General features: G+C 33.4%; 1 protein-coding gene across 1 annotated transcript in view; it reads right to left on the reverse strand.

The window, feature by feature from the left end:
- LOC129224279 (transport and Golgi organization protein 6 homolog) overlaps positions 1 to 23,968 on the reverse strand; it is a 73,785-nt gene that overhangs the window by 18,167 nt on the left and 31,650 nt on the right. The window contains exons 7-13 of the mRNA XM_054858710.1: positions 21,994 to 22,166; positions 19,919 to 20,078; positions 18,202 to 18,263; positions 17,096 to 17,208; positions 15,849 to 16,019; positions 10,733 to 10,832; positions 8,461 to 8,625 (exon numbers count right to left, since the gene is read on the reverse strand). Coding sequence (XP_054714685.1) covers positions 8,461 to 8,625; positions 10,733 to 10,832; positions 15,849 to 16,019; positions 17,096 to 17,208; positions 18,202 to 18,263; positions 19,919 to 20,078; positions 21,994 to 22,166 — 944 coding nt within the window. The remainder of the gene's footprint in view (positions 1 to 8,460; positions 8,626 to 10,732; positions 10,833 to 15,848; positions 16,020 to 17,095; positions 17,209 to 18,201; positions 18,264 to 19,918; positions 20,079 to 21,993; positions 22,167 to 23,968) is intronic.

A 23,968-nucleotide genomic window follows, 5' to 3' on the forward strand; every position in this document is an offset into this window, starting at 1 on the left:
ATCTAAAATTCGATGTTACAAGTGTCATGAAGATGGGCATATAAGAAGCAGATGCCCTTATGTCAAAAATGAAGACCGTCAAAGATTGACTTCACAAGAAAGAAATAAAAGAGGAAACCAGCACCAATCCCGGAAAGAATGGAGGGATGAAGGTACGAGCCCAAGGAGTAGAAATCGCCGATGGAGTTCTAGAAGGAAGTTCCAGGAGCGTCGCCGATCACCTTCAAATAACAGATGTGAGTATCCTTTGTATTTCTTGTCAGAGGCAAATCTTAGTCAGACCCAAGATAAAGGGAATACATTTATTTTTGACACTGCCGCATCAAATCACTGTTGCTCAAATAAGAACTGGTTTAGGACATTTGAACCCCTAAATGATGTAAACATGGCTGTTGCCGTGAAAAAGCAAACTTTCCCGATTGAGGGAAAAGGGGAAATCAAAGTTAAGTTCGGTAAAAGAACTGTAATTCTCAAAGATGTAATGTATTCTCCCCGTTTGAGACGAAATATTTTGTCTGGCACCAAGTTTGACCAGGGTGGTGCAAAATTTAAAGGTGGGAGAGGTTTCGTGGAGGTATCCGACAAACAGGGATTAATTTTTAAAGCTGAATTCAATAATGGAGTTTATAATGTTAATTGTAAAAAGTTTAAAAATTCTCCTAGTTCTAGTCATGTAAATAAAGAACCTTCTGTAGAATGCTGTCAAAGTGACATTGAAACTTGGCATAAACGCTGTGGACACGTCAACACTGAAAGTATTCTTAAAACTAGTAATCTTTCAGCTGTTCGTGGCCTACCTAAGTTTAAACATGTTAAATTAAACTGTGATGTTTGTAAATTAGGAAAATTTAAGCGTGTTAGTTTCAAGTCAATTGATAGAGTAAGAAGTACCCAGCCATTGCAGTTATTGCATATGGATGTTTGGGGAAAATGTGAAGTAGAGGGTAGAAACGGAGAAAATTATTTTCTTTCTATTATTGATGACTATTCTAAAAGGTGTTCATTGTATCCTATTAAGTCAAAAAGTCAAGTTCCGGGAATTGTAAAACAGCATATTCTGAGAGCCGAAAGATTTATCGGCAAAAAGGTTGTCAGTATCAGATCTGATAACGGGACGGAATTTGTAAATCAGGAACTAGACGGGTTTTGTCAGAATATGGGTATACATCATGAACTCACAAATGTGAACACACCAGAGCAAAATGGATTAATTGAAAATTTTAACCGGACAGTAACAAATAGTGCACGCGTTTTGTTAAAAGAAAGTGGTTTGCCAAACAGTTTTTGGCCTGACGCGATGTTATATTTTGTATACACATGGAATAGAATTTGTCATTCAAGTCAAGAAAAGACTCCTTTTGAACTTTACGGGGGAAGAAAACCGTCTGTAAGACATTTAAAAGCATTCGGAACTACTTGTTTTGCCGGTATCCCACGACAATTAAGAAAGAAACTAGACCTAAAAGCCGAAAAAGGCGTTTTAATCGGATACGCGTTCAATCGTAAAGGATTTCGCGTTTATCTTCCAGACAAAGATAAAGTCATTGAAACAATCAACGTATCTTTCAAAGAGAATTCCTTTTTCAAGGACGAATTTACTTCCGAGCAGGAATCGCGCGGAAAAGAAAATACCCTTTTCTGGCCTCTTTCGCCTCAGGCAGAAGATAAGAATCCTTCGGAAGAAAGCGAAGATTCGAATCGCTTCAGAGAATTAGATGTTGGAAGTAGCTCTGAAGGGGGGGCGGAAAGTTCAGACAGTGAGGGGGATGATTCTAGTCGCAAACCAATGCGGGAAGCTAGGTGGATTCGGAAATTTGTCCCTAGACCTGATGGTTCAAGAAACGACGTATATTATTTTGAAAAGGGGAATAGCAAAAGATTAAGATCGTTGAATGATGTTCAAAAATATTGTCTTCGTGAAAACATAGCGTATGATCCGGAATTATTTAATTTTAAAGGCAATGATGATTTTCAGGGTGAAGTTTCAAATCAATCTAAAATTTTAACTCATGTTTCCTGACTAGACACAGAAATTAAAATCCCTAGAACATATAAACAGTCATTAAAATCTAATGAAAGGGGGGAATGGCAAAAATCAATGGAAATTGAAATAGGCACTATGCGTAAAAGAAATGTTTGGAATTTAGTCAAATTACCGGAAAATGTTAATCCTATCGGATGTAGATGGGTTTATAATTTAAAGAAAGGGGAAAATGGTGAAGTTTATAAAAGTAGACTAGTCGCTCAGGGGACTAATCAAGTGAGGGGACTAGATTTTGATCTAACCTTCTGCCCAGTAGTCTGCTTTAGTACCATTCGCTTTTTCTTTTCTTTGTTGGTATCAAGAGAAAATTGGCTACATATCCAATGTGACGTTAAAAGTGCGTACCTATATGCTCCTATTGATGAAATAATATACATGAAGCAACCCCCAGGTTTTATTGAGAAGGGAAAAGAAAATTATGTGTGCAAATTGAATAAAGCTATATACGGCTTGCACCAAAGCGGTCGTCTGTGGTTTTATGAAATTGAAAATATATTGCTTAAAATTGGTTTTCATAAATTTTTATCATGTAATTGTGTTTATTATACTGATAATGTGATTTTACTCTTGTATGTGGATGACATTGTGTTATTAAGTGAGAAGGACAGGGATATTAAAGATGCTTTGAATTTACTTCAAAAACATGTTGAAATTAAAATTTTAGGCAAAACTAAAAAGCTACTAGGTGTAGAATTTGAAAATGAAGGAAATGACTTAAATTTACATCAAACTGAATACATTCGTGTAGTTTATGAAAGATTCAGTAAATTTAAAATTCCTATTTCTTCTTTACCTATTAGTAAAGGATGTGTTTATTCAAAGTTAAATTGTCCTACTACTCCAGCTGAGATTGACGAAATGTCAAAATATCCATACAAGAGTTTATTAGGGTGTTTATCATTTATTTCTAGTAGAACACGTCCTGATATATCATATGCTGTTAACATTTTCAGCCAATTTCAAAGCAACCCAGGAATGATACACTGGGATGGATTGTTGAAATTGCTAGGATATGTTTATCATACTAAAGATTTAAAATTAAACTTAAAATGTGAAAATGTTCAACTTATAACTTTTTCGGATGCTGATTTCGCTACAAATAAGGATGATAGAACCTCATTAGGCGGTCAACTTGTTTTACTTGATAAAGCTCCAATTGAATGGCGCACGTTCAAAGAACGAAGCGTTAGCCTTTCAACGATGGAAGCTGAATTTATTGCCATGACCGAATGTGCAAAAGAGCTCATGTGGTTTGATCGTATAATTGACGAATGCATCAAAATAAAAATTGTTAAAAGTTGTAAAATTAAATCTATTTTGTATGTGGATAATCAGGCTACGTTAGATTTTGTTAAATCGCCTATCGAAAATCATCGTAGTAAACACATTGATATCAAATTGTTTTTCATTCGGGACTTAGTTCATAAAAATATTTTTAACGTGAGATATGTCAAAAGCAAAGATAACATGTCGGACATATTCACGAAACCTCTCACCCGATTAGAAATTCAAAGATTTATTGAAAATTTTTTTTGTACAAATATAATATAATTTAGAAACATTTTTTAGAAATTTTTGAAAATTGTTTAATGTACTTTAAATTTTTCTTCTTTGCATCATGTTTTGTGAAATGTTTTTGCAAGTTCTAACAATTTAATTGCCCACCTGAATGTTTCGGTGGCTTTTTCTCCCTATCAACCGGGTTGCGAACAGCTTTTTGTTACGTCTCGTTAAAAGTGAAAATGTAATTGTCAGAGTCTTCCCGGGAGTTAGGATAGAGGGAGTTTATTGTTGCATGAAGGTCTATCGCGGGTGTATTTGTTTTTCATTTTGTAAGACCCTATTTTGAATATTGGAAACACCACTAGTTCCCGTTAGAATTTGTAATTTTCCTTCATTGAATATATTATGGTGCAAAAATGTTATTAAAAAAAAAAAAATTTTTTTTGAATTAGTAAAAATGAAATTTTAATCAGTTAAAATTATCATACAGTCTTTAAGTATAGATGGGAGCATTTTTTTGATGAAGATTTTTAGTGATCTTGTTGTAAATGAAATTATTTAATGAGAAATAGACAGATAGTAAAAGAGCTTATTTACATTTCGTCATAAATATTTCTCAATATATGCTTATACTATACTATTTTCAAGACTGTGATATTTTATATGCTGATTCGAACAGTTACTGTGGGTTTTTATTTTATATTTCAGATTAACCTACTATCATTGTTATAAATAAAACCGGAAAAATGATTGGAAAAAATTATAAAGGACTTTGATCAAGAATTTGTTTTCGAACTTTTGGTGAAAATTCGTAGAAAACGTACTATGAGTTACGACGTACGAGAGAGTACGAAAGAAAAAAAAAAGGACATTTCAAGATGATTGTTCTTTGAACTTTTGAATTTTTTTCAGCAAAGTGTGTTGCATGTTGTGTTTTTCTCAATTTTTCAGATCTAGATCTATATTGGAAGTTCGTAATATAGAGTCAAGTTTATATTTTAAAAATTTGTTCATTGTTTTTTCTCATAGTTATTAATATGTGGAAATTGTGTTAAATGTCTAAAGGAAGTTAAATTTTTTTTGAATGTTTTCATTGTGAGATGATGAGAGGGGGGGCCTTGTTAGGCATAAATGCCTGTTAATAACAACAGTAAATAAACCTATCTCATCACCTCACAACACCAATAGTAAAAGAATGTTTTTCCTTACTTATAATGTATTACCAATCATTCTGCATGACTGGGGTAAAAGAATCTTATCAGCACTCATTCACATTGGTCGAATCGACCGAATGTTTGTTTCACTTTCGTCCACCCTTGGCGGGAACTCCGTTGTGGATGACGTCATAGATGCTTCTAGAAGGAATCTGATGGCACGTGTGCTCAACGATAGCAGTGATGTGTCCGTTCACGTGACTCGGATATGCTAATGACCAGGGGGGATATTTAAACTGTTCGCGGCTTTTGTTCGCTCTCTCTCTTTGATCATCTCTTGTTGTAGGCGGTCGCTTGATCGGTATGCGAACTTGCTTGTTCGTGCCGTTCGCACTTTATTAGAAATGATTAGCTGGACTTATTTCCCAATGGGTCTACTTCATCAAAGTTTTTAGTCAATAGTCATGCAGTTTGCGTTGCACTGTTAGTTATCTCATGCAGAAGTAGCATGTAAAGAGATTATGTTGTTAGTATTTATTTTTATCATTTACAGCGTGTTTTTATCTATTTACATTATCGTTTAAATAAACATCATGAAAGTTAGAAATAGTTTGTCAAGTTCTTATTTCCGAACTCACTCTGCTAGTATCAAAGAAACATTGGGGAGATATTATTAAATTAGAAATTCTCCCCAACAAGAGTAGATATAGTGGGGAGATCGTGGGAGCTGGTGGTGTTGTGGCATAACCGCTGGGTTGGCGTTTTTTATGAAAATTTACAGCAGGTGAGCAATGAACCTGACGTTGAAAGCTGCATAACCTAAGCTAGCCCATTGCTGTGCTAAACGCCCGGTCAGTTTTAGTAACAATCGATGGCATAAAATGAAAGGAAGAAGATAGTCTCGGGGCCAGAGATCATCAATGTTAGGCCTCGCGCTCGGACGATAGCTGGAACACAACCATCCTGAGGAGAGCCACAAGACAGGCTAAGTCAAGTTAGTGGACATAGTGTTATCACCATTGGATCCCCTTGGCCCACGCTAGGCCTACAGCTTTGCCAGTCGAACTGTCTGCCAGATACATCTTCGAAAATGGCGTCAACCGCTACCACACGTTTGTGAACATGCACTGACTCAAATTCCATAAGAAGAACATTTCCGCAACGTTTATTGAGCCCAACAAAATTATGAGACTTACTCCTGATCCCATGTAAAAACAGGTGATGCTTCCAAGTGATGTAACCTAGAAAATTATTAACTATGTTGTTCTGTTTCAATGTTTTTAAGCTGAGCTTGACCGAACACCCGTCCTGTCTGTTCATGGTATCAAATAAATGAATCTAGACAAAAACGAGGTAATTCATTTCCACAAGTCACACCCCCAGGGATAAGTCATTCCTTTTCTTGTTACTTCACAGTTTGCACCAAGACCGTGATCTTTCCTCGGCGTGCTGCGGGAACATTTGCATGTAACTTCCACTACAATTTTGGCCATTTGTTTTAATATGTTATAAGGAGGGGATGGTTGTAAACTTTATGGGGTTATAACATTTTGCCCCTAAATCATGACAATTAAGTTTACAAAAAATAAATAAATAAATAAATAAATAGATCAGAAAAAAATGAAATAAATTTACTTAATAATTTACTCATTAGACATTGCCAGATGTATTACCACCGAAATTTTAGCATAGGCTACAAATATTGAAAAAACTTTGTACTTGAAAATTTCTTGATTTCTGTATTTTATTGATGTCCTAAACATCCTTAATTAATTCTTTTTTCTATTCTTTGACCAATTTTATTTTCTAAAATCTTCATTAACTCAAGACACTCCTAAAAATTAATTATGATTTTTATGAGTCTCTTGAATCAACTTTGATGCAGCTGAATTGAAATTTTTGAATCAGATGAGAGCAGCAAAATTAGAAGTCTACAAGTCATGAACTACAACTACACATTTAGACATATAAAAAGGGTTAAAAAATGCTAAACTAAAATTTATAAATGTTTAAATGGTATGATCACATAGTAAAGAAAAATGAGCAAGTTTTATAGAAGCGGATGCAATTGGATTGAATGTACTAAAATTCAAAATCCATAACCAGTTGTTAGTTTCCTTGATTTTTGTTGAAAATCATGGAAACTTTTGTTGAAAATCATGGTTTTCACTGACCATTTTCGATCAAAGTTGAAATCCACGACTTTTCAGGTGCACGGATACTCTGAACTTAATGACATTTAATGCATATATAGGGTTGCCATTAAAATTTTTCTTGAAAATAGTTGCTTTAATAGCCTGAAATTAAAAAAAAAGTCTCCAAACTAGTCTCCCCAGAGAAACAGTCGAGTTCGTGAAGTTGGTTTTACCAATAGTTTTTTAAAATTTGTTAACTCAAAAACTACATCTCGTGACACAACCACACAATACAATCTTGAAACATATGACTACATCTAGTAAATACAAGAAAATCAAAACTTAATTCTCAGATTTAACATTTGTTTCAACATTCCCTTAGTGCCTTTTTAGCATTTTCCAATGGAATTATTGGTTTAAAAATGTAAGTTACTTTTCATGTAAGGTCATGAACGTGTCAGGTGTAACGTCACGTTTTTAAGTGTCACAAAGTGAAAAGAAAACTTACGATATTTTTTTTAATTTCAAGGTAAATTAAGCATTTTGATTCTGATTTTAAAAAATATAAAGAAGTTACAAATTGAGTTTGTGTGTGATTAAGTAAGTAATGCAGTAATGTAGGAAATCTCACTGCAGCATTTTAGTAGGCATTAGAAATCATGACTTATATAAATTCAACTTAAAATACTGCAATTTAAATACAAATGTAAAATTAAAAATTATGGCTTTAATTGTTTAAATTAATTACTTTTCAAAAAAAAAAATCAGTAACAAATATAAAATTTCTTCTTCATTTTCAGCAACACAACAGCCTGGGGCCAAGACTTTCTTTCTGATGCCTCCAGGTGGTACGACTTTTTGATAGGTTTCTCCATCTATTTCCAACATCTTCAAATCTCTCTCAACGCTGTCCAACCACCCATTGTTTTTTTTTTTCGATGAATATCACAAAGTATGAAAAAAGTCGCCTAAAATTGTAAAAGTTGCCAATTTTGAAAAAAATAATCACCTATGGTCATAAATAGTCGTAAAAGTCACCTTTTTAGTCGCCAGTGGCAACCGTAATATAATTATTTCTCCAAATTAAATGCATATGATATATACCTTTTGCCCCCCCCCCCCAGGAAAAGTTTTGAAATGATGGGCCTGATTGTTCTGTCACTTGTGAAACATCCCCAGACCGTGACTGAGCCACCTGAAAATGTCTACTAAGAGAAATACGCTCTTTGTGTGGGGAAATCTCATTAAAAGTAGCATAAACCATTTGGTCTGTCCAAAGTAAACTTATTCTCATCGGAAAAAGTATATCACTTTTTACCCACAGTAATTCAATTCTTTTGGTAACCTCTACCTAATATTTCAGAAATTTTTGCAAGAGGTGGTTATGACATTAGTTTACAACAACCAACTTTTTTGTAAAACACAATGAACAGTTTCAGCACTACATCATATGGCTGGCTCATTAATACTATCTCTTTTTTAAATAAATGAATTTTAAAGGTGAAAATTTTAAGATAGCTTTAACTGTTGACTTAATGGCAACATTTTACAAGATCCACAATTAAAATAGAACAAACGTAATTATTGATGACTTTCTATGTATGAAAAGTAACTTAACACATACCATAAGAGACTCAATGACTTCAGGAACATTAGACAAAAAAGCTTCTCCTAAATCTGCTTCCCAAGCTGTTATTTCTTGGGAGAGCAATGCAAGGGTGATTCGATATTTCTCATCATATATTTCATCTTTCCCTTCCTTCACATTTTTATGAAAGGTGCAAAACTCCTGAAAAAGAATACAATTGATTAAATAAATTATACAAAATATGCACCACGTCTACTCAATTTTGATGGGTAATTCAGACCTGCCAACCTTATGAAATGAAAAGAAAAAAAAAAAAAACAGGAGATTGGGTCTAAGTTTTAAGGGAGAAAAGAGGTAATTTTAAACGATGTTATTTGAGGGGGAAAATATTGTTTTAGCAAGCATTCCTAGTTCAAAATAGACAACTTCAGCATTAAACTTAATGCCATCTCAACAAAAATCTACACAATCAAGGAAATTCAAAAAAAAAAAATCAAATTGGTAGCATTTGGAAGAGCATAGTTGTATTAGTTCAGGGCTTCCCAAACTTCATAGCCAGCAGACGCTTTTTGTAGACCAATATGTAGTGCGGAACCCCTTTAAAAAATTCTTGGGTAGTCACTTTTTTTTTTCAACATGCTTCACCCCCCATGTCACAAAGTCATTTTTAACCTTACTTTCTTCCCTCCCCTTGTTACATATCACGCTGTTTTTCACAAGCATATTGTTTTCAAAAGAAGTGTGATGTTCTTCTTGTTATGCCTCCATTCCCTTGCCACAAACTAAAACAATTTTCCAAACCGCCTCCCCCTCAAAACGTGACATCATTTGCAGCCGGCCCCTTGTTAGGTAGTTTACAATGCAACTAATTCTGAAGTTTAAAAATCAAAATGATCCAATTGAAATCAATTAGTAACAAAATAATGAAAATTCAAAATTGAATATCTAATTAATGTGAAGAAGTGAGGTTGATTTAGTTGGAACAATTTTACTATATTGGGTTTAATCTTTGACTACTGGAATCGAATACAAGGATCAGAATCTAGATGACTTCAATATTTAGCTTTGCAGAGAAATCCTCGAAAACTTTTGAGAACGTTTTGAACAAACTCGGACACTTATCCTACTTTTTTGAACACTTAGTACTTTTTGGAACAGCTTTCAAAACATGTCTGAGAACACTTTCAAGAATACTTATTTGATTCAGTACAAATTTTCTTTCATTTGGGAACATTTTTTGAACTCTGACACAATATCTCTTCTTTTAGAAAACTTTAACACAGCTTTTAGGGTACTTTTTACAGCACTTACGGACCACAACTTTGATTATACTAGTAGATCTTGCTGTCAATTTTACAGCAACATGGTGGGGCAGCTGTCAACTGCCGCTGGCAATGGCTGGTCTTCAACCATCCTTTTTCTTGCCATTCCTCAACACCAACCAGCCGCGATTCATTGCATCATAATTTCTAATAGCATCATATTAAGAGATTCTATTGATTGGTATTTAAAGAATGATAATGAAATTATATATGTATGAAAAAAAGCAATGACTTCAAAAGCATGCCCAAATGCGTTTCCAATCTGTTCTCAAATGTGTTCCCAATCCATATCCCAAGTGTGACACATTTAGAGCACATGTCAGAACACATTCTTTTTAACGGTACAAATTTGGGACACATTTTAGAGAACATTAATTTTTCCAATGTGCACTGGGAATTTGCAGAGTAGGGTGCTGCATGATCTTACAGCATTGTATCTCAAGATGTCAGGAAGCACTGTTTCAAAGGATAACTCCATACTTCGAAGGTGAGGATTCCGATTTTCAAATATAAGAGCATCATATTTAAATACCATTTAATGTGCGTAAAGCAAGTGGGGGTCCGCGGACCACAGTTTGGGAAGCCCTGTGTTAGTTTGTTTGAGCTCAATGTTCCATTTTGGTGAATTTTAGAGAGAATTATGGTGGACATTGTTTAGGACTTTCACTACATCCTTCTAAAGGAAGCTTTTTTTATTCTATGTATGCTTTGGCTTATTTACTTTTAAAATAAAAATCAAATATATAACTAACACTGCTATTCTCCACTCCGTTTTAGCGGAAGTTTAAACTCTGAGACAACTTGGAGAATAAGAAGCTCGTTCAAAATAAATTTCACCTGTTTCGGATTTGGGGAACCGAGTTTAATCTTTGCGGTGTGACAATATTGAGAATACGGCCGTAAGAGAAAACATGAAAATATGTGTACTACATGAAATCACTTCAGAACTGCAGAAGAAAAACATCTTTATCAAAATTTCAACTTACTTTCAAAATAAAAAGTAAATAGGAACTGTTCAAGTTTTTGTTCTGAATTTCATTCAGTAGATCAAAAATACAGTGACATCTGGTCTGTATAAGGAAAACACTAGAAAAACAAAAAAGAAGAAAGTCATAAACTTTTAAGACTTAAAATAAACAAAGGACATTATTCTACCAATTACACACAGTGCTTTAGGGCCTAAAAGCATTTGTGCCTAAGTTTCAGTCTTAAGCACTATGCCTAAAGTTTAGGCAAGCATATTTTCCTGCTCACACTGGCATGCAGCAAGAAACTAAAAAGAGACCACCACTCAGAGAGTATTCAATACACCCTCAAACATTTTAAGTTCAGGTTAATGAAAGCATGTTTTTGATTGATGGGGTAGGGATCAATATATTTCCCCAGTGCAAAGCCTGGATGGGAGGAAAAAGTAACTCTTTGGCATCTCCCTACAGCTTAAAAAGAATTTGACATACCTCTAAAAGTTCCTTCATAAATTGCCTGAAAATTGTTTAAATTTAGCAATATCAAACAATGATTCAGAAAATACCATTTTAAATCAGAAAATAATCTACTCATTTCAGAAGTTAAAAATTAGCATTTAGAAGCTCTTAGAAACAACCAAACAAACTTTATGGAAACATAACTAATGCTGCAAAATAATTTGTCCAATTTGCTATTGTTCAAGACTGGAACAAAAAGGCAGCACAAATGACTCATTCATTGTCCAACTGAAAAGAAGAAGAAATAGTTCTCCAAAATATACCGAGCAAAAACAAGTGTACAAGTGCTTAAACAGAAACATTTATTGGCTTCATAGATTTAATAAGAAAGGGTTGAAAGGAAAAAACTTTTGAGCTTGAAAATGAAAGCACAGATGCTCTTAAAAACTTTAGATATAAGTAAAGAAAACATAGATTAACTCAAAGCATCAAACAAGAGTAATTTTTGACAAGACATCCTTTTGTCAAATCAATTGCAATGAGTAATTATCAAAAAAAAAATAAAAAAATCCAGTAAATATTTATGGCCTGTGCCAAATATTAAAAAGGAGCTAAAAGAAGTAGTAGCAGGTGAGTAATAAAGTAGGGTATGCCTTTAAATATAAGGCAGTATAAACTGCTTCACTTAAATCATGTAAAATAAACATACATTTTTTTTTCAGGGGTTTGTAACTACTTAAGCAGAAATAGTTGTTGATCAAGGTGTATTAACATATCAGAAAGGGAATAAAATGTTTGGATTATTTAATAGAAATGTGTCAAATAATTCTCAGCAAGCTCTTCTTCCATTATAAAAAGCCTTTGCTAAGACTTTGTTTTGAATATATGCTGTTTAGTTTTTTTTTTAGTTTTCGTTAAAATTTTTTATCTTACTACCAAACAGCACGAACTTGAGGGTCACAGATCTGGACGAAATTCTGGATTTAGGTTAATTCCCACTAGATATGAACCCAGGTGAAGCGGTTTGACTGCATAGTCCCTAGTTCGGTAGTAATGGGGGTCCAAAGTTTCTAGTTTGGCTCCAGAAAAGCAACTGTTTTTCCTTTGAAATAAACCTTTTCTCACTCTTTTCTTGATATTGCATTGCAGTATCGCATAACTGAATGCATTCACAGTACAGAGTAAATGTTACTGTCCCTACGTTGTACTAACAAGAGACGCGACAGATGTTAGAAGAGCAAATATTCTGCCAAGTTTAAAATTCCAAAGAAAACGCTATCGCAGTTTCGAAGCCAAACAAGCAAATTTGGACCCACCTTGGTGCCAAACTAGAGCCTATGCACTCAAACTATTTTACCTGGGCTCACATCTAGTACAAATTGACCTAAATCTAGAAGTTTATCCAAATTCGTGACTCTCAAGTTTTTGCCATCTGAACCACACTAATTGGCAAGAATCCAGAGAATTGCAATGGAGTTTTATTGAAATTGGAAACTTTGAGACAATTTTACCCTTCAAAGTTATTCGGCGTCTTTTTTCAGTACAACAAAGGAGGGGGAGGGGAGATTTATTCTGTGTTGTGAATGCATTTAAGTGGCCTATACTGCAATGCAAATGCCAGAAAAGAGAAAAAAAAAGTTTAATTTCAAAGGAAAAACTAATGCTTTTCTGGACTCAAATAACAACTTTGGACTCCCGTTGCAGCCAAACTAGGGCCTTATGCAGTCAAACCGCTTCACATAGGTTCATATCTAGTGGGAATTAACCTAAATCCAGAATTTTGTCTGGATCTGTGACCCTCAAGTTCGTGCCGCTTGGTAGTTAGAGTTTTTTGAACAAAACAAAACTTCCAAATTGAAAGAGATCAACAACCTACAAAAGGAGGAATGAGTCTTCCTACCGTATTCCCTGATGCTGGGTAAAATGAAATACTTTAAATACTGCCCGATAATGTCTGTATTAGTTAAAGTGATATTTTCATCTTTAGAAATGATATCAAATGACAAAAGGAAATGCTTAACTATAAAAAACCTTGAAGGACAAATTGCGATCTATTGCAATATAAGTAATTAATGAGCACACCATTTTCTGTTTACATAATTGTGCTAATACATATTTATCACATTAATAACAAAATGCAAAAATATTAACACCATTTTTATTCAGATGCAAAAAAATTTCTTTGTAAGCAAAAAATTTAATAATGAATATTTCTTAATTTTTTGGAGCATATTTTAATATTTGTAGCACATAGTGGCATGCATATTTTAATTATTTTAAAATTTGTATAATCCAGGCTCTAATACGGGGAGTTATAAATCTATAAAATATTTTTCTTGAATGTGTTTTCATCCAGAAACTTACGTGTTTTGCATTAAAAGAGGGATTCTTTATAACACCAAAACATGCATATCCATTTGATATTAAAAGCAATGATGCTTACAAGGTCATTATAAAACAAGGTTACAATGCTATTGATAACCTTTTTCAATAAGCATAACTTAATGGTAGGAGGTATGGAGGAACACAGTACTGAAAATATGTTGGTCATATAATTAAGTGCTAAAGCTCTTTATCTAAAACATGTTTGAGCAAATCAATCATTCATTTGTACTTTTATCTTAATTGTCTTTCATAAGACAAATGCTCAAGTATCAAAGAATATGGAGCTCATTTGGAATAAGTATGCTGTTCTGTTTTGGTTGCTTATCTGAAGAAAGATATTTCTGTGTTGGAAATGGTTCAAAGAAGGTAACTAAACTAGAAAGAAGACTTTCAGATTTAGATTATGATACTAGACTTAATAGGCTTAATATACAAATACAAATGTGATGACCAGCAACAGGCTCTGGGTCCAGCTAGACTGGTCCTAGTCAATTTACAATCCCCAGTGAAGATCAATGGCCCTCTTAAAACTATCTACTCCCTTGCTCATTACCACCTCTTCCGGTAAACTGTTCCAAGGTTCCACTACCCTGCTAAAATAATAATTTTTCCTAACATCCATGTTAGCCTGAGATTTAAATAGCTTAAAAGAATGACCCCTTGTCCTCTTTTCAGTGCTAAACTTCAGCCCCGTAACATCTTTCGTTTTAATAAATTTAAACAACTGAATCATGTCCCCTCGGTCTCTTCTTTGCTCAAGAATGTACATTTTTAGCCTTCTAAGCCTGGAATCATAGAAAGTCCATTTATTAGCCTTGTAGCCCGCCTTTGAACCCTTTCCAATACATTAATGTCTTTCTTAAGATAAGGAGATCAAAACTGAACAGCATACTCCAAATGAGGTCTTACCAAACTTCTATATAAGGGCAGAAGAACTTCTTTAGATTTGTTTGAAATAGATCTATTGATAAACCCAGGCATCTTATTGGCCTTGTTACTAGCAATGCTGCACTGTAGGCTAAACTTTAAATCCTGACTTATTAAGACCCCCTGATCAGTAACTTTGTCTGCCTGACTACTGACTGAACCTTGCAAATAATAACTTGTACACTTATTTCCATGCCCTAAATGTAGCACTTGACATTTCCCAACATTGACAGCCATACCCCATTTATCAGCCCACTCCGTAATATGATCTAGATCCTCTTGCAGCTGTTTTGCTTGTTCTTCATTTTCTACAGTCCCCATAACTTTGACATCATCAGCAAAACAATTTATGTTCCCAGAAATATTTTTGTGAATATCGTTCATAAAAACAATGAACAAAACAGGCCCTAACACTGATCCTTGAGGAACCCCACTTAAAACCTCACTCCAATTAGAATCCCCTTACAACTACCCTTTGTTTCCTTCTGGTCAGACAGTTTTTTACCCAAATGAAAGTTTTCCCTCTTATTCCTATATCAGCTAATTTGCTAAGTAGAGCAACATGCGGTACCTTATCGAAAGCTTTTTGAAAATCAATGTAAACAACATCTACAGGCTTCTTATTGTCCAAAGCCATGGTAACTTTGTCATAGAAATGTAATAAATTAGTTGCACAAGATTTACCTTTCCTGAAACCATACTAAAAACTAGTCAATAGATTATTAGTCTCTAGAAAATTTACTATTTTTATTTTATCAATGTTTCAAAAATTTTGCAAACCACCGAAGTTAGACTCACAGGTTTATAATTTCCCGCACTCCCTTTACACCCGTTCTTGAAGAGCGGTGTAATGTTAGAGTCAGATAGAGAGATATGTATAGCCTGGAGCAAAGTGAGTCAGAAGAGACATGATTCAGTTGTTTAAATTTATCAAAATGAAAGATGTTAATGGGTTAAATTTTAGCAAGGGAAGCAAGATGAGGGGTTCTTGTTTCAAGCTATTCAAATCTCATGCTAACCTGAAAAGTAGGAAAAATTGCAACTTTAGTAAGGTTGTGGGCACTTGGAACAGCTTACCGGAAAAGGGGTTAATGAGCAATGTGGTAGATAGCTTTAAGAGGGCCATTCATCTTCATTGGGGACTAATAAACTGACCAGGACCAGCCTAGCTGGCCCAGAGCCTGTTGCTGGTCGTCACATTTGTATTTGTATATAATATATTTTGCAATTTATTAATTCATAGCCTTTTTGCTTTTTATCAAACTGTTTATTTCCATATCATACAGCCTAATGAAATTTTTTTACAATACAAACAACACACAAATAATTTATCATAAGAAAAAAAGACAAAAGAAAATTATCTTACTCTTCTTCAACTTTGGCGACTTCTTTCACATCTCCTTCCTCAGCAAGGAGAAAGCTGACATTGATACCTGGACAACTTTCAGCTGGAAAAGACACTTCCTGGAGGAAGGAAAGAGCTTTCTCATCATCAACTGAAGTCAGAATTTTGCACAACAAATTCTTTACTTGGGTCCTATGTTAGAGGAAAGCATTTTGACAACTAATTAATAATGAAACAAATAATGTATTTTGTAATTACTTAAAAAATAAAAGTAAAAGAAAAACTTGCATAACAATACCAACAAGCAATTTGCAATAATAATTACATACACTTGTTTCTGAGTAATAATTCAGAGCAAGAGAATGGCGATACATAAACAAATAAATAAATCAATAAAAATAAGATGTTCTTATCATCAATAAAAATTTTGAAAAATCAGTATATGAGACAGTTACAAAACATGATGCATTGAATTGAAAAAAACAAACGACAATCATGAATGCCAAACTTGGGACAAAAAAGAAGAAGAAAAGCATAATAGGGACATTTTTAAGTGTATTTTTCAAAGTAGGAAATATTTCCCCAAACTCAAATTTTGTCAAAATATTTATTTGCATTAAACTTCGTTTTCCCTTCATTTAACTCAAAATTGATCTTTAGCTCATCTAATGCAACCCAATTTGTTTATTTTCCTCGATTTTTCTGAAACTATAATAACCTAACATGCCATCTATACTAAATTTGATTTAAATCATATGCATTGTATCTAAATTGGTTTTACAAGACATTATGAATGTTTTTTTTAGTGAAATAGAAGCTGAAATATAATGGTTTTGTAATTTTCAAAAACATTAATTGAAACGTCAATTATATTTATCAATGGAAATAAATGAAATTCTATTTTAATATTTAAAAAAAGTCTAATTTAAACTTTAAAAAAATCCAATCATTAAAAAAAAAAAGAAACATGATTTTTTTTACACCTTGTCTTTGTGTATTTGTGTATTTTTCTTGATTACTTTTATTAATATCTCAAAAATAGAATAATCTTTATTTTTTGAAATCTCAAACTTCTCCTGACCTAATATTTAAAGGTAAAAGCATTTTCTGCCACGATGCACTATTTGTCACCGTCTGTGTATTTATATCTTACATCAAAATCTATAATTTCCATAAACTGGATTTCTTCTTTTGAGCTGAAAAGAAACTAAGGACATAAACAAAAAAGCATGTCTTGAGAACAAATAAAGATTTTTGAAAGAACTTACTTTAGATATGATACATTATTTATGAGATTCACTAGGTGGAAAAGAGTTTGGAAATAAGGCCACAAAATCTTTATATGAGGTTGGCTCAGAGCAAAATCTCCAGAAATAAATATCTACAAAATAAATAAATAAATAAAATAAAAATCAAACAATTATGAAAGTACGTTGTGAGATTCCGGGCTGTTGTGCAATGGTCTGAGTGTTGTTTCCCCAAAGGTTTCGACCGCATCTGAGGAGGTCATCTTCAGTGTTTACATGGTTAAAGCTTCCAGAGAAGCAAATTCTTAGCAACTGATGCAGATTTTGAAGTATTGTCAATATTTATGTGGGAAGAGCTAGCGCTTCCTTCGTTTGGGGTCAGGATTGGCTGATGAACCTTCGTCCTCATTTCTGGTTGGCAGAAACTTGAGCTCTCTTCATTCTGGTAGGACATCCGGCGCTGTTTCTGGTTGGCTAAAAGGCTGGAATAATCTGTCTAAGTGCAGCATGCCAGAGTTTGATCATCAGCAGTTGCGGAACACACTTTCAGTGATAGGACCCATGACATTAAATGCAAATAAACCAAAAATACTTTCAAAGACTTCCCACTATTACTCCAGATTTAACAGAGAAGCAATCAAAATTTTCAAACATCCCAACAATTTCAACAAAAAAGAAGAAGGAATTAAGATAAATAAACTCTGGCATGCTGCACTTAGAAAGATTATCCTGAGAGATACTTTTAGCCAACCAGAAACAACGACGGACATCCAGCAGCCAATCCCTAACCAGGATGAAGAGAGCTCAAGTTTCAGCCAACCAGAAACAAGGATGAACGTTTATCAGCCAATCCTGGCTCAAAACGAAGGGAGAGCTAGCTCTTCCCACATAAATAGTGACAATACTTTGAAAGCTGCACCAGTTGCTAGGAAGTCGCTTCCCTGGAAGCTTTGATCACATAAACACTGAAGATGACTGCTGCAGATGCGGTTGAAACGTGTGGGGAAACAACACTCATACCACGGCCAGTATCAACATTATTGACACCGGCTGTGAAAGCCTTCATTCTTACAATTATGAAAGTCATCATTAAATCCCTCTAAAAAGCAACAACAAATATTACTCACAGCACTCAGATTGTCAATGCAAATATTTAAGTCTCTTTCTTCAACAATGACATCAGCATCACCTACAAGTTACAAAGAATCAATTATTTTTTATAACTGAAATAGTTACTAATTGATATATTGAAAATGCACATTGCATGCATAGCATAGTTACTAACCAGTCATATCCAATTTTGAGTTATACATACACCCATTTAAAGGCAGTTTTATGTCCCTATGGCCGACTATTGGTGCACTTACCCTGTTTTGTTCGTAAAATTAAAAACAATGTTAAAAATGAAAATTGAAATATTTTAAACCAAAAAACATATGGGCAAGGGGAGGGAGGGGGGCACTTTGCAGACCTCTCATGTGGTAAAATCTAAGGCATACGCTAACAGGTGGGATAAGGTGGAGAAAAGTTTAGGAGAACTACCTCACTTACTTGATGCTGAAGTGTTAAAAGTAACTCACTTACTTCAATAGCACATCCCCATTATGAATTTCTAGTTGCAATTAATCTTACTATTTGTCAAATAAAAACATAGATTAAAATTTTAAAAGGTATTTATAGGTGCAAAATAAATAAGTTTTGAGTACAAATTTAAGAATGCTAATGCTACAAGTGTAATGTTACAATCTAACTCAATGGAGTACCCATGACAAATTTTTGGAGGGGGGATAAGAATAATTTTATCCTTTTTCTATAGTCCAAAAAAAAGAAAGAAAAAAAAAAAAAGAAAGAAAAAAAAAAAGAATATTTCTGTGGAATGAATAAGGGGAAGAGGGAAGAAATATCCCAAAACTTCACTCTGGATACGCCACGATTCTAACAAGTCGCACAACCTTAAGCCTTAGAATGCAGAGGGCCAACATGCGTTTACTTGTGAAGTAGTAGCATACAATTTAACTTGATCAATTTACAAAGGTGGGCCAAAATATGATTTTGTAGACTACCTGGGCCACATTTAGCCAGGGGTGCAAAAAATGTTTTTAGCACCAACATTTCACCCAATCTATATGAAAATTTCCCCAAAATTTTACAATATGCTTTATGTGTTTCAGATAAAAATTCATTCCTATTACTATAGGTAGGGATAATTTTGGGAAAAAAAAGCAATTGCATCTTCAAAACTAATAGAATGAGCTAGTAGCTTGTAGAACTTGGTATCTAAAAAGTAAATTAAGTAAATACATGTAAGTGTTAATAAAATCTCATATCTAATATTTGTTATTAAATGTAAATTATTATCCAACAAACAGTTGATGAAAATATAAAGAGTGGTGATGCGAAAGAAAATGTATTCAAAAGATACTTACAGAAAAAAAAAATCGGAATTAAAAAAAAAAAAAAAAAAAAAAAAAAACCAATCTGCAAAATTTCCCAGATGGGTCAAATTTCCACCGATCCTAGATTGCCGGATCAGACATATTCTGCACCCGTGCATTTAGCCTGTCATCCTCTCACTGTTCATACAAAGGTGTTTGTAATATACAATGGAGGAATGGTACAATTAAGGCCAATGGTCAATATGGTTCATTCCCCTCGCCCCCAAAATTTTTTTCCTTTAACATGATGTCATTTTATAATGAGGTTTGACTATTTTAAGGTCATAAATTTTGTCCTCAAGATCACCCTCCAAAAAAATTTTTTTGAAGAAAACACCAGTAACAAATCTATGAAATTCATGTAGTTTTACATTCAAATGATTAAAATATGTTTTAAAATACTTCTTACTTCCAGTCCATAGTTCAAGTGGCTTCAAAATAGCATCCCAGAAGCATTCCATTGCTAGCTTTGGGTCATAGTCACTAACCTGAAGAATTATACTAGATGCTACAAAATTCAATACTTTTTGCTGTAGAGGATTGTTTTTTATGCACAATAATTCAAGGACCTAAAGAAAAAAAAATAATAATAACAACATGGAAGCTGTCTTACATTATTAATGCCAATAATCCTACTATTAAAATGTGTATATTTTAATAACATGCATACAAAATACAGATATTACAATAGTTAATTATATAAAACGGTTACAAAAACAGAAGTACAATGCATAAAAAAATACAAAATGGAATTGCATGAAATTTTCACTGCTAGGAAAGGATTAAAAACTTGAAGGTTGAATTCTTTCAACTTTTTAAATCCTTTCGTGCAGTGAATATTCGTAAAAATTGTAAAAAATGTTTGGAATGACAAATTGGTTCGATAAAGGAGTGAAACAATAAATAATTCTTAGTATTATTCCATTTTCAAATGAGCCAATTTATTAATCCAAACCAGTTTTTAATTTTTTCGTTCAATCCTCAAACGGTGTGTATGTGTATGCTTTTCATTTCTTTATTTTTCAAAAAGTATCAAAGTAGAGACTACTTCTAAAAGTAGTTTGTAGTTGCTACATTTGTAATAAAGCAGTTGTAGTTGTAGTTCGCTACAATAAAAAAAAAAAGTTCTTCCAACCACTGGTGCAGGTATTCATGTAAGTGTTTTAAGAGTACTTCATAAATGAACTGCTTTTTTGGAAAAAAATTTATGCACATAAAAGTATGGTAACATAGGGAATTAGGCACTTATCCATTTTACTTAACTTGGCTCATTTTAAATTTTTATAATAATTTTCATTTTGTTTATTGCTGTCATATTTGGTCAAACTTATACATAAACTACCTATTTGGCGATAGCATACGTTATTTTGGCATTTTAATGAACTTTAAACAAGACTAAAAATTCCATTAAAATAAAAACACACACACATACACAAAATAAGCTGAATATATACAGGGAGTTTTATTAAAATGCTGAATTAGTAAAAGAGGAGCAAATATGGCAATAAAGTAAATGCTATTTTTCTATGTTCGCTTAGGTAGAGAAGTAAAAAATTCATTAAGCACAGCATCGAAAATTGTACTTTCAAATATAAGAAAAGATGTTTTTTTAATATCTGTTATTTAAGATTGCATAATAACTGTATGGGACGTGGATAAAGAACAAAAATCCAATATAGTAGCGCTTTAGAGTGGGCTAGAAAATAATTTAAATACACTCTTAGTTTGTTTCAAACCGATGCAAAAAAGAATTTTACATATTCATTTTCCAAGTACCGACTATGGATTACTGGATAAATATGGTCAATAGTGCAAAACTTAAACCAGATTGAAAAAAAAAAAAATCAACTAGGTGATATATTGACAAGCTGGCAAAAATGACTTGGTGACCGCAACTTTGACCATACATTGCTAAGTGGTAGCTAAACTATAACCTCATTTCCATTTGCATTGAATTTAACACATCTTCCCCAAAATCCTGTAAAAGATTCCTTTTCTGAACCATCACATGCAATCAAAAGGGGAGGTGCACAACTAAACCCAATTCAGTCTATGTACGAAATTTCAACCTTCTACGGCATGCTGCTTGGGGTTTGTCAAAATGGATATTTAAGGCGTCTGTATGTTCTTAGGTACATATGCATGTGCGGAGGAGCAGAGAAAACCACTCATCATTCCTTCGGGGGTGAGCAAACTGGAAATTTATGCCAATATTTCAGCAAAAAATTGTTTTGTGATTACAATACTTTCTTTACTTAGTAAAAGGAAGTAAAAAGGAGGGGATGCCATTCTCTGGCATCACCTTTCAACATCACCACTGATCACCAGATGCTATAGATTAAAAAAATACAATGTTGGGATCAAAAATAAAATTTCGCCGCACATCAAAATTTAGAAACACAAATATGGTTCAACACACAAAAAGAACTGCATAAGTTTAGCGTGAATGTCCCCGTGATATATTTCCTTAGATCAAAGTATTACCTGCTTGGATAGCTCTTTCATATAAGGTTCATTGATCAGTTGCTTAGGACTGGACTGTTGTTCTGACTCTTTCGTTGGTTGGTTGATCTGTTCAACTGGATTTAAGATGATTACTCTTGCCAATCCATTTAATCTTTCTGTGTGATAAGTAGTTATATCAGGAACATCCATATCTATAATTTGAAAAAACTTGAATGAAGACAAAAGTTGTGCAATAGCTATTAAAAAAACTAGTATGTTGTGGCCATCACGAAACTTTCTTCTATATTTTTTTTTTTCTGATCCCTCCCCATGCTTGACGAGGAAGCAATATTCCCAACAAAAACAAAGCAAAGAGTGAAAATTGAAAGTTATTTTAAAAGCCTTGCTTGAATTAATTACAAATATTTTATTTGTTAACAAACATAAGATGGCAACAGTTAAAAATTTTAAATCATTGAGATAATATTTCCTATCATTTCCATACAATTACTAGTATGTTGTTTCCATCACGAAACTTTCTTTGATAATTTTTCTTTTTCTGATCCCTCCCCATGCTTGACGAGGAAGCAATATTCCTAACAAAAACAAAATGACACATGCAAAAACTTGACGACCATCCCAATGTCTGAATTATTGTAAAAGCAAAGCAAAGAGCGAAAATTGAAAGTTACTTTAAAAGCCTTGCTTGAATTAATTACAAATATTTTATTTATTAAAAAACATAAGATGGCAACAGTTAAAAATTTTAATTCATTGAGATAATATTTCCGATCATTTCCATACAATTAAAATCACGAGAAATACGCAGACGACAATCTATTACGATTTATCTTTCTTATTGTTGCATTAATAAAACTATTTTTATTCGCAAAAAAAAAAAAAAAAAAAAAAATCAACACCTCTTGGAGCGATTGGAGTCAAAGTTGAACCAAAGCCTGTTTACGTATGGATTCACATATATTCCAAATTTCAAACAGAACGTAGCATAACTTCTTGAGATAGGGCACTCACAATGGAAAAAAAGAACGGGCGATTGCGCTACCCCCTTTTTAGCTGTTGACACCAAAATAAAATCAGCTCTTATACCCACTAAGGGCTACTTGTCAAAAAATTTTTGTTTGATTCCGTTCGTTATTTCTTGAGATACAGCAGTCACAATTCACGACAAAAAACGTTCTATAACTCAACCCCCGTTTGAGCTATTGACACCAAAATTGAATCAGCACCTGCTCCAGTTAGGGGCAACATATGGACCAAATTTTGTTTGATTCCGCCAGTTACTTCCTGAGGAATAGCAATCATGCATAACTCAAAAAACGTCCCATTGCTCCACCCCCCTTGGAGGAATTCGCGCCAAAAACCAATGGGTACAAGTTCACATAGGATCACATATGTGTACCAAATTTCGTTCAATTTCATGCGATAGTTTTTGCTGTAGAGCGGCCACAAAAAACTGGTCACACACAGACGTGACACACACACACACACACACATACATACACACACACAGACAGACAGACATTTTCCAAAAATAGTCGAAATGGACTCAGCACACCTCAAAACGTTCGAATCCGTCAAAATTCGAAATTCGAAAATTTGCACGAATCCAATACTTTCTTCTATATATTAGATATAGAAGAAAGTAATAAAGAAACCATTAAAAAAAAACAAAAACAAACAAAAAAAAAACTGTCAACAGCTTGTCCTAAGAGTTTGAACATTTGATTACTTTTTAGAAATTTTAACTTTTTACTTTGCTTGTTTACTTAATTGTAACTTTTTACTGTAACATTAAAACAGCTATGTAAAGTACCATAAAACAAAAATATAATGACACAAATGTTGATACAGGATAAAGTTAACTACATAAAAATGATACAATAAAGGAATTTTGGCATTTGTGGAGACTTTCAAAGCTTAAAAATTCTGTAAAAGATTTGATTTCATGATTGGTATTTTTGTGGTGATGAAAATTGTGGTGACTTATTTTTCA

Source organism: Uloborus diversus, chromosome 1 (genome assembly GCF_026930045.1).
Source record: "Uloborus diversus isolate 005 chromosome 1, Udiv.v.3.1, whole genome shotgun sequence".
Classification (NCBI taxonomy): domain Eukaryota; kingdom Metazoa; phylum Arthropoda; class Arachnida; order Araneae; family Uloboridae; genus Uloborus; species Uloborus diversus.